The 22,856-nt window shown below is 36.3% G+C and overlaps 1 protein-coding gene across 1 annotated transcript; it reads right to left on the bottom strand.

The window, feature by feature from the left end:
* Positions 1-757: 757 nt before the first annotated feature.
* LOC149835751 (actin-like) lies at positions 758-5,014 on the bottom strand. Its single transcript, XM_090010647.1, has 5 exons — positions 4,902-5,014; positions 3,171-3,247; positions 2,395-2,788; positions 1,425-2,038; positions 758-1,181 (listed from the first exon to the last, which is right to left on the bottom strand). The coding sequence occupies exons 2-5, from the start codon at positions 3,228-3,230 to the stop codon at positions 1,116-1,118; spliced, it is 1,134 nt and encodes a 377-aa protein (XP_089866773.1). The 5' UTR covers positions 3,231-3,247; positions 4,902-5,014; the 3' UTR covers positions 758-1,115.
* Positions 5,015-22,856: the final 17,842 nt, after the last annotated feature.

Raw genomic sequence — 22,856 nt, 5'->3', positions numbered from 1 at the left:
CAGCTTGTATAACTCAGGCTGATTATAAGCTTGAACTTGGCTTGGATTGCCACAAGCATAAGCCAAGCTTGAACACTTCAAGCTCGTTTACCAGCCCTACACAACAGCCTAAATCAATGAAAACGTGAACCAATTCATGGTTGAATGGCAGATAAAGTAATACCAAACCCGATTCATACCCTTTTCATATTCTTAAATTTGCAAACTCGCTTAGTCAAAACCTTGCCAATATCAGTATGAAATGTTAACTGCCAAACTGATGAAGTTTCCTAGTCATGCTCAACCCTTAACCAAGTTTGCACCTAAGCATATTGTAATCAACCCAATGGGGATCCAACTGAATCCGCTTCAAGTAGTTATGGGAGCTGACCCGATTTTAAAACAAACTGAACCCTTCCTGACCATTTGCAATTGAACCAAAACAACAATCACACCTTCATTAAGGGACTGCCATTGGACTATGCATATTTTCACCTTAAAGTGGCATCATCTTAGCCGATAGCCCCACAGTTTTGAGACCCTAACTGCATATTGCCTAGCTTGCCTCGTAAAATAATAGCTTCTAATGCTACTTATGGGTGGCCTAAGTCACCTTGAATCTGGCATCGTCGGCTTGCAACAATTAGCCAAAACCTGGCCCCATCATGAAAAATGATACGTGCCAAAAACTATGGAATCTCATTTCCCACCAATCACTTGTTCATGGTCCATACTGATTTCTCTTCAGCAAATTTAATACCCTTATTTAGAAGAAATCGAAGGAAAAAAAAAGATGCTTTCAGGAACAAGATGTTGCAAGAAAAAACTGAATGGTGCATAGTCACGAAAATACATCCTCTTATTTTTTGTTATTTTTGATTGCCAATAAACTGAAAATAAATAACCTGATCATATAACCCAAAGCAGAAACAATTTCCAGAAAGCCTCCCCAAAAGTATCCAGTTTACAGAATTCAATCAACTCATTGAAAGGGAAAAAAAAGAAAAAATAATTTGGCCACGTATTTTCCTCTGAAACTTCGCCCATACAGCATTATCCAAGACTTGAAATGGAAAAGCAGAAACCAATCAGCAAATGGTTTCTAATAATAAAGCTCTCATAATTGATTGCCGTGATCAGAAGCACTTCCTGTGAACAATCGATGGCCCAGACTCATCATACTCAGCCTTGGAAATCCACATCTGCAAAGAAGAGTTCATCAAACATGTAAATCCATAAAGACCTGTGTTTAATTCCCTGTTTTCATGTGGTAACTAACCTCCATCGTGATGAATCTGGAACATGCTAATGACATTACAATGCTACTACTATTAAGACTGCCATTCCATCCTCCATGTGTGCATGTGTGTGTGTGTGTGGAAGACAGGTGTGGGATTGCATGCCAAAAGATGTATGTTAAACACAACAGTTATATGTTCACCAACCTGTTGGAATGTGCTGAGGGATGCCAGGATAGATCCTCCAATCCAGACACTGTACTTCCTCTCAGGTGGTGCAACCACCTTAATCTTCATGCTGTTTGGTGCCAAGGAAGTTATCTCCTTGCTCATACGATCAGCTATACCTGGGAACATGGTGGACCCACCACTGAGCACAATGTTTCCATACAAGTCTTTCCTGATATCCACGTCACACTTCATGATCGAGTTATATGTGGTCTCGTGAATCCCTGCTGCTTCCATCCCGATCATTGCAGGCTGGAAGAGCACCTCTGGGCATCGGAAGCGCTCAGCCCCAATGGTGATAACTTGCCCATCAGGCAGCTCATAACTCTTCTCTATTGAGGAGCTAGTCTTGGCAGCCTCGAGTTCCTGCTCATAGTCAAGAGCGATGTAAGCAAGCTTTTCCTTCATGTCACGGACAATTTCACGTTCAGCAGTGGTGGTGAAAGAGTAGCCCCGCTCGGTCAGGATCTTCATGAGTGCGTCAGTCAGATCACGCCCAGCAAGATCAAGACGCAATATTGCATGCGGAAGGGCATAGCCTTCATAAATTGGAACAGTGTGGCTAACACCATCCCCGGAGTCCAACACGATACCTGTGGGAAAGGAAAAGGTTACATCACAATACGGCTATCTGAATAACTAAATTCACATCATAATTTTCAATATAACACTAGCAATATACAGAGGCGCCACAGAAAACCTGTTAACATGACAGTCATCCGTCTCTACTTGATCCTATGCTGCATTTTTTATGTAACAGTTTGAGAGAGAGAGAGAGAGTCCCTTCGTAAAACAAAATAACAGTTTGCTTTATCTAAGAAAGCACCAACCAACAAACTTAACAGTTCATTGCAAGCATGGTGTTCTTTGGAGATCATGCAATGCAGTGGTACATATTCCTGAAGTTAGGCTACTATTAACCAAGAACATTGAGAATACACTTCCTCACCTGTAGTACGACCGCTGGCATAAAGAGAGAGGACGGCCTGAATAGCAACATACACAGCAGGGGAATTAAATGTCTCAAACATGATTTGAGTCATCTTTTCACGGTTTGCTTTGGGGTTAAGAGGTGCCTCAGTAAGGAGAACTGGGTGTTCTTCCGGAGCAACCCGGAGCTCATTATAGAAAGTGTGATGCCAGATTTTCTCCATGTCGTCCCAGTTGGTCACGATACCATGCTCAATAGGGTATTTCAGAGTTAAAATACCACGCTTGGATTGAGCTTCATCACCAACATATGCATCTTTTTGGCCCATACCAACCATCACTCCAGTGTGGCGTGGGCGTCCTACAATGCTAGGAAAAACAGCTCTGGGAGCATCATCTCCAGCAAATCCAGCCTGAGAGGAGTAGAAATTTATGAGTTTGGTTGGATGCTTTAAGCTTAGGCATGCAACATAATCAGAATCAGTAGGGAAGGATTTGCAATAGCCTTCTCCAGCAACATTTAGTAACAATCTATCAGATATAAGAATGAAGCCATAAAGACCTATTAATCCTTCATAGACTAGCGCCCAGGGCATCACATATTATGTGGACCATGAGTTAGTCCATGTCTACAGATTCAAAACTCAGCTGTAACACAGTCGATCTTCAGCAAAAAGGACCAACTCAAAGTTTGAATTGAGTCCGGTTTTCAATTATTTTATATTCTCCTTCCTTTTGGCAACTGTCCAAATTCTTCATGCCGTATTGGCATTCACAAAGATGATGTTTAGTTACCTTGACCATCCCAGTTCCATTGTCGCACACAAGAGGCTGAATATCCTCGGTGTCTGCCATCTCTAGACTTTAATCGCCTGCTCACAAGCGAAAAACCTAGTGTTAAAAACCGAAAACAACACATCCCGCCAAAAACATTAAGACAAAAAAAATAAGCAAACAAGAATCCAACTAAAATACCAAATCTGCTCCAATAGAAGAGAAAGACAAGAAGAAAATAGCACAGAATGTTCCATAAGTAGACACCTGAACAAAAAGCTAGTATCTAGTCCATTATTTTTAAAATCCCAAGCCACAAAACTCATTTCAACAGATTAATAAAGAAACCTATAGCAACAGCTTCAAAACAACCAATTTTCAAGCATCTTAATGTCAACTGTTTATTTAAGGCTCTCATTGAGCATTACTGATAAGATTCTTCTCATCAGCAATGCATAATATACATGAGATACCTAGTACGTTGCAGTTGCAATAATGACAGATAATGATGCCAACACATAAAGCAATAAGAGTAATGAACAAGAAGTAGAGACTTCAATTATTTTCATAATGCAAAATGCCCATATCCATAACCTTTAATTATACACAACAGACAGAATAATAAAATGGAAGCAAGACTACTTGAGAACATTAACCATGCAAATCTGCAACCATTATGCAGGTCATCCCACAAGATATCGTCCCAACCCAACTAAATAAACGGTAACCGTTCATCAAGGAAGACATTAGAGGTGCGAGAAGATACAATGATCTCAACGATATGATGCGTCCATGACAGGAGCAATCGACTTAGAAAAATTGCTCATCCATCTCATAAGGGAATCCACATTTTTTACATATTATCTGCAATCCAGGCTGTCTTGGCCGGAAGGTGAGGAGAATAGACTTGCAAGTTGCAAGGCAAGTCATTTTCCCATAAAAAAATCATAGAAACTCTATGATCATGAAAAAACGAAAATATTTCAAGTCTCTACAAATCGAACCTGAGAAAAGATTTTATCAGATTCATATTCAAAGTAAGGCACCATCATTAAGAATTGAAAATGGTGAATGCCATATCCAGATCCAACTGAATTTATCACATAACCAGAAACATAAACCAGAATTTAGATTTTAGATTTCCCTGCTATCAAAGAGTCAATCCATGACCCTTTTCTTAAAAGGAAAAAAAAAGGCATAAGTTAAATAGAGCAAAATATCATACAATGCCACATCAATTCCAAAAAATAAACAATTCTCTATATCAGAAAAAACCAATATACAATCAAACAAGACCCCACCCAATCAGCTCGATCTAAAAAAACAATAGCAATCTAGCAAATAAGAAAAAAACGCAACTACGGAGAATAGCCCGTTGATTAACAAGAAAATTAGAAAAAGAAAAGAAAACTAAAAAATCATTAAAAACACGAAAATTCCAAACCGATCAACGACATTTTTCTCTCGAAAAAACGAATCAAACACAACAGAATTCCGTGCATTTCTACACCAATTCTACCACGAGAACCCCCCAAAATGCAACAAAAAAGAAGGCCAGAATCAATCAAAATCGAAATACCATCGCTCGCATATCAAAGCATAATCTTATCTTTTTTTCGGTTTTTCTCGATCCTTCAATTCAATGCTAAGCACAAAAGCAAACCAGACACCCACAAATGTTTTCTTCCCAAGAAAACCGAATCCAAACAAGAAACCCAATGAAGAGGAGATCGAGAAAAAAAAAAAAGTCACCTTCCGACGATACCCAACTTTCCTTTTTCCTCTACGATCTTAGAGAGAGAGAGAGAGATATAGAGTGAGAGAGAGGAGCGAGGGACGTCTCTTAGATCAGCAGACACAGAAACAAATTCCCCACCCGCCCTCCCGTTTAAATGAAAACCACCCCGAAATGAAACCCAAATTCCCTGCAAATTCTCCACCCAGCAATCCCCGCCGTCCATCGCGGCCCCTTACTTCACGCTTCCCCCGATCGGACTCCCAGACGATCCTAGCCGTAAGATTCGTATCACGAGACACGTGGCTGACGATCTACATCTACTGGTGCCAGATGGGGTCCGCTCATTTTGGGGGATCATGTGGACGATCGCTTCTCTGCGACCGTGTGTGGCCCTTGGCACGTGCGAGTTGACAACCAAAAATAGCTGTCCTCCACGAGAACCGGTCCAGTCCCCTTTTCAGGGACCGAGCCAGCACGGCCGTGTGGTGCTCAACCATTCATGACTTGGTCCCACGTTCCTCTTTCCTTTCTTTTCTTTTTTTGCTAAAATGGTTGGCCCAGCCCATGTAATTTTGGATCTAGGTCTAGGTCCAGGTAGACCCGGAATGAATGTGGTACCTACTGTACTGCATATGTTTCGAATGATGAGTAAGGCATATCTGGATCAGGATCCGAATACGTTCGTGTGCATTTGGGTTCAAAGTAGGGATGTCAAAGGATATCACATTAGTCAGATTCAGTTGGATATCCAAATCCGATTATTCAGATTAGGTAAAGAAATCCTGATCCAATTAATGAAGGGATTCAAGTCAGAACAGAATCCGAATCCGTAGATTATCTTACCGGATTATATCTGATTAGATAATTGGATTCTGAATCAGTATTACCTTTTCCCTATTCAACAGCGAGTCTGAATCCAAATTCTGAATCCGTAATGCCTATATCCAACGCAAGCCTGACACGTTTTTACATTTCTAATTCAAAGCAGAAGCAGTCCAGGTACCATCTCACTTGGATCCAGATCATGCATGCTTATTGCTTGAACCAGCTTCCACTAATACGACAGGATCTAGGTGGCCAGTTGGATCTGGGTCGGATCCAACTTATGGAATTACTTGTAACTTGCATCTGAATTAAACCTCTTTTATGTGTATCTATAATGACAAATATTAAAGATAATTTCAATAGTTAAAAATACACACACACTATGGATGGCAATGAACCGGGGCGGGGGCGGGGGACAGGGTCTCCTCCCCCGCCACGTCTCAAGATTAGAACCTCAATCCCCGCCTTCATCCCCGGCGGGGATGGATTTTAACCTCCACCCCCGCCTTCATCCCTGTTTCATGTCCTCCATCCCCGGTTCAAACGGGGATGAGGCGGGGACGGGATGGGGCGGGGCGGGGAAAAGTGTAAGTCCAACCCCGAACGGGGATGGATTTTAACCTTCGTCCCCGCCTCCATCCCTGTTTCATACCCTTCATCCCCGATCCAAACCAGGTGAGGCGGGGCGGGGCCCCGCTTTCCCCCGGTCCACTGCCATCCCTAACACACACACACACTTGATCTACTACGAATGGTATTTGATGTTAGCTGCCTTGTACTGTATTAAATTACCAAAAATGTTATGAAGGCGGTGGCAATTTTAAATATCTTGATTACTGTTAATGGAGAGGGTGTTGTGTGTTCTCCCCGAAACACAAATTTGCGTGTTCCTGTGTGTACGGAGAAATATCTTGGGACCCGTGATAATTCATATGCCAATGTTGCCCACGATGACTTTATAATAAAATAACATATAAAAAAGGTAGATATGCTTTTGACGGAAATGTCCTCTCGTAAGATAGATATTCATTGCACGAAAATGTCCTTCTGCTCCCCGTATATAGATTTGCATGTTCCGCCTTTGTTTTTAGCGTGTGCTACAAAACACGTCCACCTTCTCGTTGCCTTGTGTTAGATAGAAAACTTTTCCTGGTTCGTTCCTACCTCGTGGAGATAACTATAAATCGAACAATTGGTTCGATCATTGGTGGGCCTCAAATGGGGGATTTGTCAGCCATCTCTTTTTACAGTCTTCTCTTCTTCTTCATTTTCGTTAGGCAGTATAGAAAAAAAGCAATGAAGCACAAACATTCCAACAAGTGTCATTAAAGCATCGTGATTACCTTTTCATGTCATTGTGCTATTGTTGAAGAACGTATGTCATCCTGAGTGTTATTAAGGCATTTTGTTATTCCAGGTAGATTTTATCGTTTCAACAGTTGGAAACTTGAAGACATTTGTAAGAAGCGGGGACTTGTTGACAAGAATGCTTGGTTACATATGCGAGCAAGGGCCTCTACCCCATTCGGTATGGTCCATTCAATCAATATATGCAATGTAACACAAATTGTGGATGTAGTAACATGTATATCGATTTGTGAGATATTGTTTCATTTATAAGATATTATGTTGAATTGTTGTATATCGATTTATAAGATATTATGTGTTTTCTAGTATCGATTTGTAAAATATTGTTTTGTTTGTTGATATCGATTTGTAATATTATGCTGAATTGTCGTATATCGATTTGTAAGATATTATATATTTTCGAGTATCGATTTGTTAGATATGGTGTTGTTTGTTAATATTGATTTATAAGCTATTGTGCTTAACTAATCAGTAGTCGTTGTTATATGCATCTTGAATAAATTGTAGTAAATGTATGTATTGGCTAACGCAAATTGATATTTTGCACAGGACAGTGTTGAGCATATCAGTTCGTTGCAGTAAAGATGACATATCTCAATCATTGGGAAGTCATTGAGCAATAAGAATGGTACAGGTATTGGATTCACTCTTGACTTGAATATTCCAACAAACGAATTGCAAGTCGATAATGAGATAGACGATCATGACAGTGCACTTGACAAAGGTGCAGGCACCTCAAGTCTACATGATAGTATACTTGAATATGTTCCCGTAGAGGAAATACAGATTAATAATGAGGAAGCTGCATACAAATTTTACAATGATTATGCCTTAAAACTTGACTTTAGTGTTAGAAGGTATTCTTGGGCAAAAAATACACAGGGTGTCGTGGTGAGAAAGGCATATGTTTGTTCTAAGCAAGGTTGGAAGAAGTCAAGTGGAAATCCAATAAGGAGCAAGCCAGATTCAAGATGCGGTTGTCCAGCGAGAATGGTGTTAAGAAGACTTCTGAATGAGAAATGTGTAGTTCGCACTTTAATCAATGATCATAACCATGAATTAGTTGCTTCATTTATGACTCATATGTTAAGGTCACATCGTAAAGTAATTGAAGCGCATGCTGTAATTGCTGAAATAGTCGATACCATCGGCATTGCAACAAGGAAGACATACAATTTCTGTGCACACGAAGATGGTGGTCGCGAGAATATACCATTCGCACCTATGGATCAAAGAAACCACTTGAGAAGAAAGAGGTCAGAGAACAAGAATAATGAAGGAATATGTTCTTTGGTTGATTGCCTATAGAAAAAATAAAACATTGACCCTGGTTTCTTTAGTGCAATGCAACTGGATAAAGATGGGTATGTTGTGAATATGTTTTGAAAAGATTCAAAGTCAAGAGTGGATTATGAATGCCTCAATGATGTGCTTATTTTTTATACGACAGTGAAGATTAATACGGAACAGTGGCCATTTACGCAGTTTGTCAGAGTGAACCATCACTCACGAAGTTGCGTATTAGGCGACACTTTTTTTTTATGGCCAGACCAAGGAAACCTTTGAGTGGTTGTTCAAAGTATTTACACAGGCAATGAATGGGAAGCACCTTGGAGTCGTACTTACAGATGATGACCATGCAATTGCAGCTGCAGTGTCTCATGTATGACCATATGCACATCATTGCCTATGTTTGTGGCATATCTTTCAAAATGCAGCAAAGAACATATGACACATTTTTAATCAGAAGACGGGGTTTGATAAAAAGTTTAGACAATGTGTACTTGAGAGCATAGACGAGGTCACCTTTATGTCTGATTGGGAGCAAACGATTCAGATATACGACCTTGAAGACTGTGTGTGATTACAACATTTATATGCAGATAAAGAGAAGTGGGCATTGGCATATGGAAGACAATACTTTTGTACAGGTATGATAAGCACACAAAAAGCAAAATCTATGCATGCCACACTGAAAAAAAATATTGTATTCATGTTTAACAATGTTTCATTTTATGAAACAATATAAATTATTTATAGACGATCTTAGACAGAATGAACTTGAACAAGATGTGAAATGTTTCAACACCCGCACTGTAACTTTGGGCATGAAAATATTGACGCGACCTACAGATTTGTATACACTAACTGTATTTGAATGGACTAAGAAGAAGGTTATACAAGTCATGAATTGCAACATAGAAGGACATATGCAATATGGGAATATGCACAAATACCATGTTGTATGGGATGACAAAGAGTATCCAAAAAGGAGAGAAGCATATGTTACGTACAATGTTGACAACAGAACAGTTGAATATACATGCAAAATGTTTAAATTCAGAGGTATTTTATGTCGTCATGCATTAAAGGCACTTAATCAAGAGAAGATACAAGAAATACTTGAGTCATATATAATGCCAAGATGGACGAGACAAGCAAAGATTGAACAGCTAGAGACAAATAAAGTCAGTCCATCTAGTGTTGATGAGAAGTGTCAGATAGCCTCATGTTACCAACAACTATGTAGGTCACTTATGCATGTTGCAGATTTGGCATCGAAAAACGAAGAAGCCTATGTATATATGAGAAATATGTCAAAAAAATTACTTGAAAAAATCCAGTTAATTTACCATGAGTCTATTGCAGCTCGTGAAGGTCAATCTAAGAAAACAGGATCGAACAACGTAGGTGAAAATCACGCTTTCCCTGACCCTTGTGAGAAGTTGCATCAAAGCGTAAACATCATCTTCGACAAGTCAGGAGTAAACGTTATAGATTATGATGAAAATATTCACCTAGTGAAGGGTATCAAAAGGAAACATGCCTCTGATTGGTTGGCAAAAAAATGTCTAAGAAACAACCTACCCCTTCGCATGAACAAATATGTAATATAGTATATTGCTTCTCATGTAAATTATATTACGTGCATATCAATATCTTACTTGTGTAATTTCCAACATGCAACAATACCATACAGACGTGCATTACAATGTTGGAACCTGCAATCCACCTGACCCGTTTGAGTGAAACAATGGCATAAGTATAACAAGTCTTTTGGTATGTAACAATTTTGGGAGGATGTTAGCATTTCTTGTTGAACTTAATGTAGTGTCTGATATTGTTCTGTTTCTTGACATGCACTGTTCAATTCAAAAGTGAGCAACGCAACACAAGAATTGTGTGTGGAATTTTCAACGTCAAAATAGTTGAAGCATTTAACTTTCATATCTTACAAATCATTGTAATGTTTAGCATTCTATAATTCTTTGTTATAGTTCTATAATTCATTGTTGTAAATCGATAATTCTTTGTTGTAAATAGATAATTCTATGTTATAATGTTACAATTTTTTTTTGTAATTGTACAATATAAATTATACTACAAATATCATAAAAATCGATACTAGAAAATACATAATATCTTACACATCGATATACAACAATTGAGCATAATATATTACAAATCGATATACGAAAATTCAACATAATAGCTTATAAATCAATATTTACAAACAAAACCATATCTCACAAATCAATACTCAAAAACACATAATATCTTACAAATTGCAAAAGAGATTAGCGATGTATGCGGTGTACAAAGGCTTGTAATGTTCGCCCTTCGTCAATGAAAATCCAATAAGCGATTAGAGACATGTATTGTTCATAAATCAGTGTGATGCTCACCCTACATGAATGAAAATCGCAAAAGGGATTAACGATGTATGTGGTGAACAAAGGCTTGTAATGTTCGCCCTTCGTTGACATAGACATAGCCCGTAAAAGCGATTAGGAAATATTGTTGACAAAGACATAACCTATAAAAGCAAATAGCAATAGCACGTAGCCTTCATACGTCATTGTGTAAATCGCGATGATACATGTCATTCAATTAGATAAAACTCATTGTCTAAAAGACAGACGTCATTGTGTAAATCGCAATGGTATAACGATTTACATAATAACGTCTATGTCGGCTACATCTGTATAAAAATTGCACTGTACATGAGTACAAATCGCGGTAAAATTGCACGGTCAATGTTTGTGCAAATCGTTTTAGACTTTTATCAATCATTATGTAAATCGCGATAGAAACACAACTCGTAAAAGCAAATAAGTGGCATTTTCATGCTACAAAATGCTAAACGCTTGTTTGATTTTTATTTTCGAACGCCTATCATTACAACGATTTGTTTAGTGGCATTTATGTGCTACACTTATACATAAATCGATGTTAACAAAAACATTACATCTCACAAATCAACACTAGAAAATGCATATAATCTTACAAATCGATAGACGACAATTTAGCATAATATATCACAAATCGGTATACGTCATTTCAGCATAATGTCTTATAAATCGATATATGGCAATTCAACATAATATATTACAAATCGATATTAACAACCAAAACAATATCTCAGTAATTGACACTAGAAAACACATAATATCTTACAAATTTATACACGACAATTCCGTATAATACATTATAAATCGATATTAACAAAACAATATCTCATAAAAATTGATATAATATCTTAAATTGTTGCAGAATTTACATTGTTGTGATTTGGGCGATTGAAGTGACGATTTGCGTATTCAACACACATTTGCCAAGTTTGTAATTTTGGTTTATAGATCAATGTAAATTTTATACACAGTCTTACAAAATTTGTTACAAATGTCTATACACAAAAAAATTGGAAATTGAAAGTTGAACCATTGCTCTCTCTCTCTCGCAGCAGTAGAACGTAACCCTCTTCACGTTATCCTTGAGAACATGTAGACGTTTAAAATGACTTCCTCTTACTCTTGGGGGCCTCGTGTCCTTCGTAGCTTTCTAGGTAATCTTGCAGTCTGGGTTTTTGTATATTCCTCAGCTAGAAAATCCTTCAACTCTTCGCATAGTTCTTTGCAGAATCGAGGTATATCATCCTAAAAAAAATGAGAACAATATAAAAATGTAGTCATCAATAATATAGGTTAATAAAACATGTTTAATTGTACAACATACAACGGTGAATTCTGGTGCTCGTCCATAGTATATTGCTTCAATATACTTCATTACAAAGATGCCACAATCGACATCATTATTTTATAAAGGAGCATCCTCTGCGACGTGAACCCTCCACGGGCCAATGTCGACACCCAACATGTCTTTGAAAAATCTAACCTATGGTTTATGCAAAAGCAAGTAAATTCTGAGCCACGGTACAAGATACGATAATCTTAAAGATAGAAACTTAGCAAATGCACAATGTCACGGTCTACACCAATGTCATAGTCCAAGGAGTTGTATAGCCATCAATATCTGCAAATTGACTATAAAACATCTTAAAAAATAGATATGAAAATGCGTACTGAGACCATAAAAAATGATGTTAAGAATCATCATATACATCGATATTAAGAATCAAACCAACATCTTAAATCGATATTAGGAATCAACAGAGAATCAAAACATTTTAAATCGCTACGAAAAATTTTATTGATAGCTTAAAAATAGATATTAAGAATCTGCATAGAAATCGATATTAAGAATCAAAACAATATCTTAAATCGATATTGAGAATCAGCATAGAAATCGACATTAAGATTCAAAGCAATATCTTAAATCAATTTAGAAATTCATATTGACATCTTAAAAATCGATATTGAGAATCAAAACAATATCCTAAATCGATATTAAGAATCAGCCTAAAAATCAATAGTAAGAATGAGAACAATATCTTAAATCGATATTTAGAATCATCATAGAAATCAAAATTAACAATCAAAACAATATCTTAAATTGATATTAATAATCTAAATAATATCTTAAAAATCGATGAGAAATAATCAGCATAGAAATCAATATTAAAAATCAAAACAATATCTTAAATTGATATGCAAATTCTTATTGATTGCTTAAAAATCGATATTAAGAATCAAAACAAAATCTTAAATAGATTTAACATCATACAAATCGAAATGGTCACAAACCTTTTCACTTGAAAAAAAGTTTGTCATTTTGTCATCGTCACCCCAGTATTGTATTCCGTCTAGAAATCCAGCCACGTATGGTATTCGACGGACAATACTCTGTTGAACGGAACAATAATAATAGTAAGTTTAAAACACAAAGGTACATTAGTAAATAAAATTACAAACACAACATATAAGATAACCGATATACCATAAAATAAGGGGTGACGATGCAGACCGACATGGTTCTTCCCTTGCTTTGAATATACACGACGAAATCGTGTATAGTCTGTTTAGAACAAATGTGCATTTGTTAATATATATATACCCATGACATACGTTAATGTATAACTGATAGTGGTTTCATACGTACAAATATATTGATAGTGTGCCTTCTGCAAATTCATCTCGCATATGGTCGATGTTCTCTCCGAGCACTTTGTTGAGTTTTCTGGGACCTTGTTTTGTAGATACTGCACTGAAATTAACTGAATATTCAGTAAAATAATTGTAGCATTATATTCAGTAAAAGAACTATAAACAACATAAAAAAATAAAGCAGGTTATAGAAATCGAAGGTACCCTTTTTTGTGGATGTTCGACTGAATCGTAGCATCCTTCTTCGACATCGATACAGCTTGCGCTTAGAAGGGGGTTAGAGGAAACTTCAATTTTTTTGTTCGTTGCTCACGAAGCAGGTGATAAGAAAGGCTCCTTTTCTTCTTTAAATGAAACGTCTCATGTTATGTGCTATTAAAGGAAACGTCTTGTGTGCCTTGCAGAACACAATGATTCAATCATTTATTGTTTACGTTGTTTCATATTTTGCCAGTTTTCAAAAATTATGCAAAAAGAATATTAACAAATAAATAAATTACATTGTGCATTAATTAAAAGACGTTGTTTCATTTGCTAGTATCATCGATACAATGTTAGTATGTGTAAATGAATGACACGTAGCATAACATCAGTAGCATGTCAGATCCTAAACCCTATACTAATGTTATACGACGTTTCTTGCAACTAAAGGAATCGTTATACATAATAAACTTAAAACTAGTATTCGCTATACGATTTAGCAAACGTAAGTACAAATCATGGTAACTGCATAATCGCTATATCTATTAATCACTAAACTAAGTAATCGCTATCACAAAAAACACTATAAATAATAAACCCTAAACCAGTATTCGTTATACGATTTAACAAACGTAAGTACAAATAATGGTATCTTCATAATCGCTATACTGAGTAATCGACATATTAAGTAATCGCTATCACAAGAAACGCTAAAAGTAATAAACCCTAAGTTAGTAATCGCTATACGATTTAGCAAACATCAGTACAAATCGTGGTAACTTCCTAAACATTCTATATATTAAGCGCTATACAGAGTAATCACTATCACAGGAATCACGATACGTAATAAACCCTAAGCCAGTAATCGCTATACGTAAGTACAAATCATAAAAGAGTTATATAATTATAAACCTAAGTTTATGTAGTCATGTCGATTTTTCAGTGGCACTTCTATGTTACACTTATTAAGGAAAGAATTATATAATTACAACAAAGAATGTCAGAATTACAACATAGAATTACCAGGATACACAAATCACATATGTTTATTCACTTGCGCTTGACGACTCATATGAACATAGAACTCGTCTCTTTCTTGGGCTTGGTAGAGTCTCTTTATTCGGTGGCCTCTTTGTTTCCTTGATCTTATAAAACTCACTGGTAATCATCTCAACCAGCAACCCATATTGTTTACTCAAATTATGTACGTCCTTTCGTAACTCCTTATTCTCACTCTCCAGCATCACTAACCTTTGGACGAACGATAACTTCTTCTTTGGGAGTTGTGTTTGCTCTTTATCGTGTACTGCAACAAATGGAATCATAGTAGCCGCTAAATGGACACGATGGACATTTTGTCTATGTTGGAGGACGACACGCTTAGGGACAAGAGTGACCTCACTTTCAAGTTGCTTCTCCTCAATCTGTCAATTTTCATGCATGGGTTGCCAATATTGTTTGAAATAGTTAGGGTCATATTGTCATTCTTTATAATTATATGGTAAGGCACGAACATCTCCTTTGTTTCAACTATCCAATTGTTTTCTAAAGCGTTCATGCCAATTCACGTTTGTGGCCCCACCACTATTCATCTTCCTTTTTAATGCCACAGGCAATTTTGGTATCGACTGTCCCAAGCCAGCTTAGGAGTACTCCCTACCATACTGCATCTCGGCTTCACATTTGCTAAAGAGCCAAATATCGCATACAGACAGACTCATAACCTCGATAACAACCTCGTCGTCCTCCTCATCCCCATAAGGTCTCCACACAACCTCTACAATCGAGATTGTGGTTTAGATATAGACACAATTATTCATAAAAAATGTTGAATGCGATAACGATTTATACAAAAGAAGACAAAATGCAGAATGTGATTATTAGTTAAGAATGCTAAACATTACAACGATTTACTGTAATGAAAGTTAGATGCAAATGCGATAACGATTTGTACTAAAGAAAACGAAATGCCAAATGCAATGATTACTTGAGAGTGCTAAACATTACAACGATTTACGGTAATGAAAGTTATATGCAAATGCAATAACGATTTATACTAAGGAAAACGAAATGTTGGATGCGATGATTACTTGAGAATGCTAAACATTAAAACAATTTACAGTAATGAAAGTCAGATGCAATTGCGATAACAATTTATACTAAAGAAAATAAAATGTTGAATGCAATGATTACTTGAGAATGCTAAACATTAAAATGATTTAAGGTAATAAAAGTTAGATGTAAATGCGGTAACGATTTTTACTAAGAAAAATGAAATGTTGAATGTGATGATTACTTGAAAATACTAAACATTATAATGATTTACGACGATGAAAATTAGATGCAAAGGCGATGACGATTTGTACTAAGGAAGACAAAATCCTAAAGCGATGATTACTTAAGAATGATAAACATTACAATAATTTATGGTAATTAAAGTTAGATGCAAATGCGATAATGATATGTACTAAAGAAAACTAAATGCCAAATACGATGATTACTTAAGAATGCTAAACATTACAATGATTTACGATAATGAAAGTTAGATGCAAATGCGATAACAATTTGTACTAAGGAAAATGAAATGCTGACAATGATGATTACTTGAGAATGATAAACATTATAATGATTTACGGTAATGAAAATTAGATGCAAAGGCGATGACGATTTGTACTAAGGAAGACAAAATCCTAAAGTGATGATTACTTAAGAATGCTAAACATTACAACGATTTACGCTAATGAAAGTTAGATGCAAATGCGATAACAGTTTTTAATAAGAAAGACAAAATTCTAAAGCGGTGATTACTTAAGAATGCTAAACCATATAACGTTTTATGCTAATGAAAGTTAGATGCAAAGGAGATAACAATTTGTACTAAGAAAAACCAAATTATAAAGCGATGATTACTTAATAATGCTAAACATTACAATGATTTTAAACCATTTACCTCATTTAATTGCAGCCCATCTAAAATGAATTGAACATTTTCCCACTTGACATTTATTGAAGCCCACTCACCGATCATGAGAAAACCATAAACCGTAGGGTCACATTGAGGATGTAAGGCGACAATATGCTCCTAAGTCTAGGCCTATAAAAACAATATATTGGTAAGACTACAACATTCAACGAGCTTGGTCCACAAGCACTAAATATGTAATAAACAAATACCTGAACAAATGGCAAAAGCCCCTCGATGGTTTTTGTACACCTACTCGCACGGTAAAGTTGATTGTACAAGTGTGCGAGCATAGCACCACCCCATGCTCAGTTATTGACTTCATCTAAGTCTTCCAAGAACTGCAGCCACAAGAAACTTATTCTCGAACCAAAACAATAAAAAATAAAGTAAGTCCAAAAAAAAAAGAAGGAAGTCGCGCAACTCATGGTCAGCTGCTTCAGATGCACATGCAGCAGACCGACCTTCCCATTTATTACGAAAAAAATAAACTTTCCTCAATGAGGAATTGCCTCCACCAAAAATACACTCACACCATTCCTCCATCGACATTCCTAGAAGGGTCGTGCAATTGTCCATTGGGTTATAGTTTGAATCCTGTGTTAGGACAACACTTTCATGGTACTTAAGACCCATAATCTATGCCACATCTTCTAGGGTCATGGTCATCTCAAAACCCCCAAACTGGAACTTGTTAGTCTTATAGTTCCACTTATTGACCAGGTGGGTCATGGTGTTCCAGCAATCTTCAAAATAATGTTGGTCCAGAAGGCCGCCAAAGTGCATCTTTCGTAATCAATGCTTTTGATATTCACTCAGCTTTTTGAACCACAATAAAACTACAGACCACTGACACTGCCCTCTCAGCTTTTCACCTACTGCTTTACTTCTCTTCTAACCTGCCTGAAACATAAAATATCAAATCAGAGTTAATCATTATACATAGTAGTCGCTATCGCAGTAATCACTATACAAAGTAATTGCTATCGCATTAATCGCTATCGCAATAATCACTATACAGAGTAATCACAATACATAATAATCACTATACATAGTAATGCTATACATAATAACACCTACAACAGTATACCGCGACATACAATAGTGATTAATGTACCTTGGTCACACTTTTCTCCTCTTCATCCCCTTCCTTCCTCTGCTTTTGTACTTCTTCCTTCCGTCCGTCCTTTGCGACCCTCGTATGTCTTTTTCTTTCTTTTCCTTCTCTTCCTCGTCCTCCTTCTCCTTCCTTTGTCTTTCCTTCTCTTCCTCGCCCTCCTTCTCCTTCCTTTGTCTTTCCTTCTCTTCATCGTCCTCCTTCTCTTTCCTTTGCCTTTCACTATCTTCCTCGTCCTGCTTCTCTTTTCTTTGTCTTTCCTTCTCTTCCTCGTCCCCCTTATCCTTCTCCTTTCATTGCCTTTCCTACTCTTCCTCATCCTGATGCTTCTTCCTTTGCCTTTCCTCTTCCATTTTCATCATTTGGCTTTCCTTCTCTTCATTCTTCTTTAATTGTCATTCTCTCTCCTCGTTATTCTTTTTTTGCCTTTCTTTTTCCTCCTTATTCTTTTTTTACATTTCACACTCCTCCGCTTCCTTCTTCATTTGCCTTATCTTCCTTTGCTTTTCAAAAAATTCCCGCTTCATCAGATTCATTTCCTCCTCCTTCTTCTTCAACTGCCTTTTCCTCTCCTCCTCCTTATTCCTTTGCCTTTCCTTCTCTTCTGCATCCTCCTTCTCTCTCCTTTGCTTTTTCCTCTCCTCCTCATCCTCTTTCTTTTGCTTTTGTTTCTCCTCCTTCTCATTATTCTTCCTTTGCTTTTCTTTCTCCTCCTCCTCCTCCATTTGCCTTCGCTTCTCCTCCTTCTCCTTATTCTTCCTTTGCTTTTCCCTCTCTTCCTCCTCCTTTTGCCATCACTTTTCTTCCTCTTTCTCTTTATTATTCCTTTGCTTTCCCCTATCATCCACCTCCTCCTTTCTTTGCCTTGGTTTCCTTTGCTTTTTTTCATTATCCTCCTCCTTTTCATTTTGCATGTCTTCATCATCCTTTTTATCTTTTTCATCATTGGATTATCATCTTCAATATCTGACGGATTAGGCTTTGATCTATACTTTACCAAAAATTGCTCCCTTTCTTTATCATTCTCAATATTCATTATTTTGTAGTACGCTTCTACTTGCTCATACAAAGCATACTCTTGGACGATTACGTCAAGAGTTTTCCCCGCTGACGACGAAGCATTTCTTCTCTTAGGAATGTAAGCCATTGGAAACCTGCACAACACAAAAACTTATAGAGATGGCAAAGGGTGCTTCGGCGAAAGAAGATGAAGCGTTAGATTTTTTGTGGAACGTTTAAGGGGAAATATTGCGAAGAACTCCTTTTATAGCCAATGAGTTTAATGCTTATGGGAGCCACCAAAGATTTTTTGTCGATTCACGTTTTTGGTGGTTCATGTCTTATAATAAAAGGTTTTATAAAGACATCATTGTCGGCCACAAAGATCTGGTTTTGTTGCAAAAATATTATCATAGTATAACACAATCAGATATTCAAATATCATACAAATCGATATGGAAATTATTGTTGATTGCTTATAAATCAATTTTAAGAATAAAATAATATCTTAAATCCATATTAAGAATCAGCATAGAAATCGATATTAAGATTCAGAACAATATCTTAATCCAATTTAAAAATTCGTATTGATATCTTAAACATCGATATTTAGAATCAAAACAATATCTTAAATCGATATTAATAATTAAAACAATATCTTAAATCGATATACAGAATCATGATAGAAATCGATATTACAAATCAAAATAATATCTTAAATCGATATTAAGAATATTATGCTGAATTATCGTATCGATGATTAATATATTATGCGATATGTATATCGATGTGTAAGATATTAGGTATTTTCTAGTATCGATTTTTAAGATGTTATACCATGTATTGTCATATCGCGACCTACACAATGATGTCTATGTCTGCCACAACTAGATGGAAATCGCTATTGGCATGAGTACAAATCGTGATACAATTTTATGAACAAATCGTTGTCTCATCTAGCCTTCAAATTTACACCTCGTTTAGGGTTTAGATATAATTTTTAGGATTTAGGTTTAGGGTTTAGGGATTAGTGTTAGGGTTTAGTAAGATATGACACAATTCATAAATCTCTTTCCTTATCATTCTCAATTTTCATTATATAAATCATAAATCATTGCAACTTTACATATATAAACCATAAATCATTAAATATATAAATTGTTGCCGCTTTGAATGTATCAACAATTTGTATGTATAAAGACTATGAACTATCGTTATTTGCCTTTAAGAGCTTTGTCTAAGCGAACGGTACGTTCCATCGCAATTTACAAAATGACTGATTCTTAAATGGCGGAAAGAAAACTAAAAACTCGCGATTTGCTTTTACGAGCAATGTCTATGTGAACGATATGTCATGCCATGATTTACACACTGACTGACTCATAAAAGAAGGAAAAGAAAAACAATAAACAAATCGATACGATGTTTATACTTAGTAAACTACAAATCCGGACTTAGTAGCAAATCGATATCGTTGTACGATAATTGATATAGTGATTTGCTTGATACCGATTGTCCTTTCACGAAATAATTTTATGAGCTTTGTATATGTGAACAACATATCATACTGCGATTTATACAATGACTCATTCATAAAAGGCGAAAAAGAAAATACAATAAACAAATCAACACGATGTTTAGGCATAGTAAACTATAAATCAAGTTAACTTCAACGATACATTACAACCACATTCATTACAAAATATTTGAGTGTTGCACATTCTTTGCTTCTCGTGCAAATATCCTCAGCTGAACATTCTTTGCTTTCAGAGTGCTGCACATTCTTTATTTTCAGATATCCTCCAATGTTATCACTCCTGGCACAGAGTTCATATTTTAGCTAGCAAGAGCTCTAGAGAGAGATATATTTGATCGGTATATAGAATCGCTTTGCAACAGGAAATGAGCGTACTCTTAAGAATATGCTTCACAAACTTCAGCTCAGGCACTCACCGCTAGAAGGAACCAATTCTATGTGCATATTTGTCATGAAGTATATCGAAGGTAGGCAAATATTTTTCCAACTACGAATTACGGTTTGCGAACAATGGAGGATCCGACAGTAGGAATAGATCAAATAGATAAACATCAACACCCCCTGTCTATCATGCAAAATATTTGTGCTTGCTCCGGTATAGTGGCAACGATTGAAGATGATTATGGTCGTTATATTCTGCGTAAGCTTCGATATACTTCATGACAAATACGCTATAGTCGTATGTGTCATGAATATATCGATGTATACACAGAAGACAACAACCACAATCATCATCAAAGATTATACAGATCTTTCCTCACCGCGTGAAACAACTATGTTATCAGCATAAAAACCCATCTATCAAGCACAGGTAGAAGCAACACAGAAGAACAAAGAAGAAAGAAAAATACAACGGAGAAGAAGAAGGAGAAAAAGAAGAAGAAGGCGGAGAAGAAAGAAGAAGAAGAAGAAGAAGAAGAAGCTACGCTGCCGCAGAAAAGAGGATAAATAGATTAGGGTTTTAGACATGGACAACGGGTCGAGTAGAGTTTTACATAGATTAGGGTTTTACATAGATCTATATTAGGGTTTTACATAGAATAGGGTTTTATGCACATGTACACAAATCAACACGATGTTTAGACTTAGTAAAGTACAAATCAATTTACAACTTGATAACTATTAAAAAGTTGAAAATCACTATCACTGTTATATAGAAGAAGTGTTCTATCACGATCTCTACAACAACAAACATTCAGTTAAAGTTATAAATCGTTATCACTGTTTTATAGAAGAAGTGTTCTATCAAGATCTGTACAGCAACAAACCAAAATCGGAAACAATTTGTCCTATCGCGATTTGCGTTTACAAGTTTTGTCTATGTGAACGATATCCTATAGCGATTTGATTTTACGAGTGTTTTCTACGTGAACGATATGTCGTATCATGATGTACCTAATGGTTGATTCATAAAAGGCGAAAAGAAAATAGCTGTAAACAAATCGACACAATGTTTAGACTTACTAAAAAACAAATCGACATGATGTTTAGGGTTTAAGATTTGGGGTTTAGGGTTTCGGGGTTCAGAGTTGTGGTCTAGGTTTTAGGGTTTAGGGTTTAAGGTTAACGATTTAGTAATTTATTAAGGGTTTAGGGTTTAGCGTAAGGGTTTAGTAAGATATTAAGGGTTTAGGGTTTAGGTTACGGTATAGTTACAAATCGACACGACGTTTAAACTTAGTAAAATATAAATCGAATTGCAACTTTATAACTATCACAATTTGCTGTTACGAGCATTTTCTACATGAACGATATGTCATATAGTAATTTACTTCATACCGATTCATAAAAGGCGGAAAGCAAAAAAAATAAACAAATCAACACGATGTTTAGACTTATTAAAGAACAAATCGACACAATGTTTAGGGTTTGAGATTTAGGGTTCGGGGTTTAGGATCTATGGTTTAGGGTTTAGGGTTTAGGGTTTAGGGTTTTGGGTTTAGGGTTTAGGGTTTAGGGTTTCAGGTTTAGGGTTTAGGGTTTAGGGTTCTGGGTTTCAGGTTTAGGGTTTCGGGTTTATGTTGTAGGGTTTGGGGTTTAGGGTTTAGGGTTTACGGTTCAGGGATTAAGGGTTATGGTTTAGGGTTAGTGTTTAGGGGTTATGGTTTAGGGTTAGTGTTTAGGGTTTAGGGTTTAAGTTTGAGGTTTTAGTAATGTATTAAGGGTTTAGTGTTTGCCGTTAGGGTTTAGTAATGTATTAGGGGTTTAGTGTTTGCTGTTAGGGTTTAGTAAGTTATTTAGGGTTTAGGGTTTAGGGTTAGGGTTAGGATTTAGGGTTTTGGGTTTAGGTTTAGGGTTTACGGTGAGGGTATTGGGTTTAGGGTTAGATATTTGTAGTAAGTAATTAAAACTTGTGCGTGAGGACTAACAATTGTAGAGACATGAGGTGGCCATTTGCGTGTTTAAATCGTTGCTTATTTAGGGTTAGTATAAATCGCTATTGGATCAAACGTATAAATTGTTCCTACATTAAACGTATAAATCATTGCTTCAAACTTACAAATCGATATAGAAATCACACCCTTCATAAGTACATATCGTTGTAACGTTTGGGCTTCAACAGTAACCCTCATTGTACGATTTAGCAAACTTACAAATCTTGGTAACTTTATATAT

Source organism: Nuphar pumila, chromosome 6, assembly GCF_984573655.1.
Source record: "Nuphar pumila chromosome 6, dmNupPumi1.hap1.1, whole genome shotgun sequence".
Classification (NCBI taxonomy): Eukaryota; Viridiplantae; Streptophyta; class Magnoliopsida; order Nymphaeales; family Nymphaeaceae; genus Nuphar; species Nuphar pumila.
The sequence above is the reverse complement of the archived record's forward strand: the minus strand, read 5'-3'. Positions and strand labels throughout refer to the sequence as shown.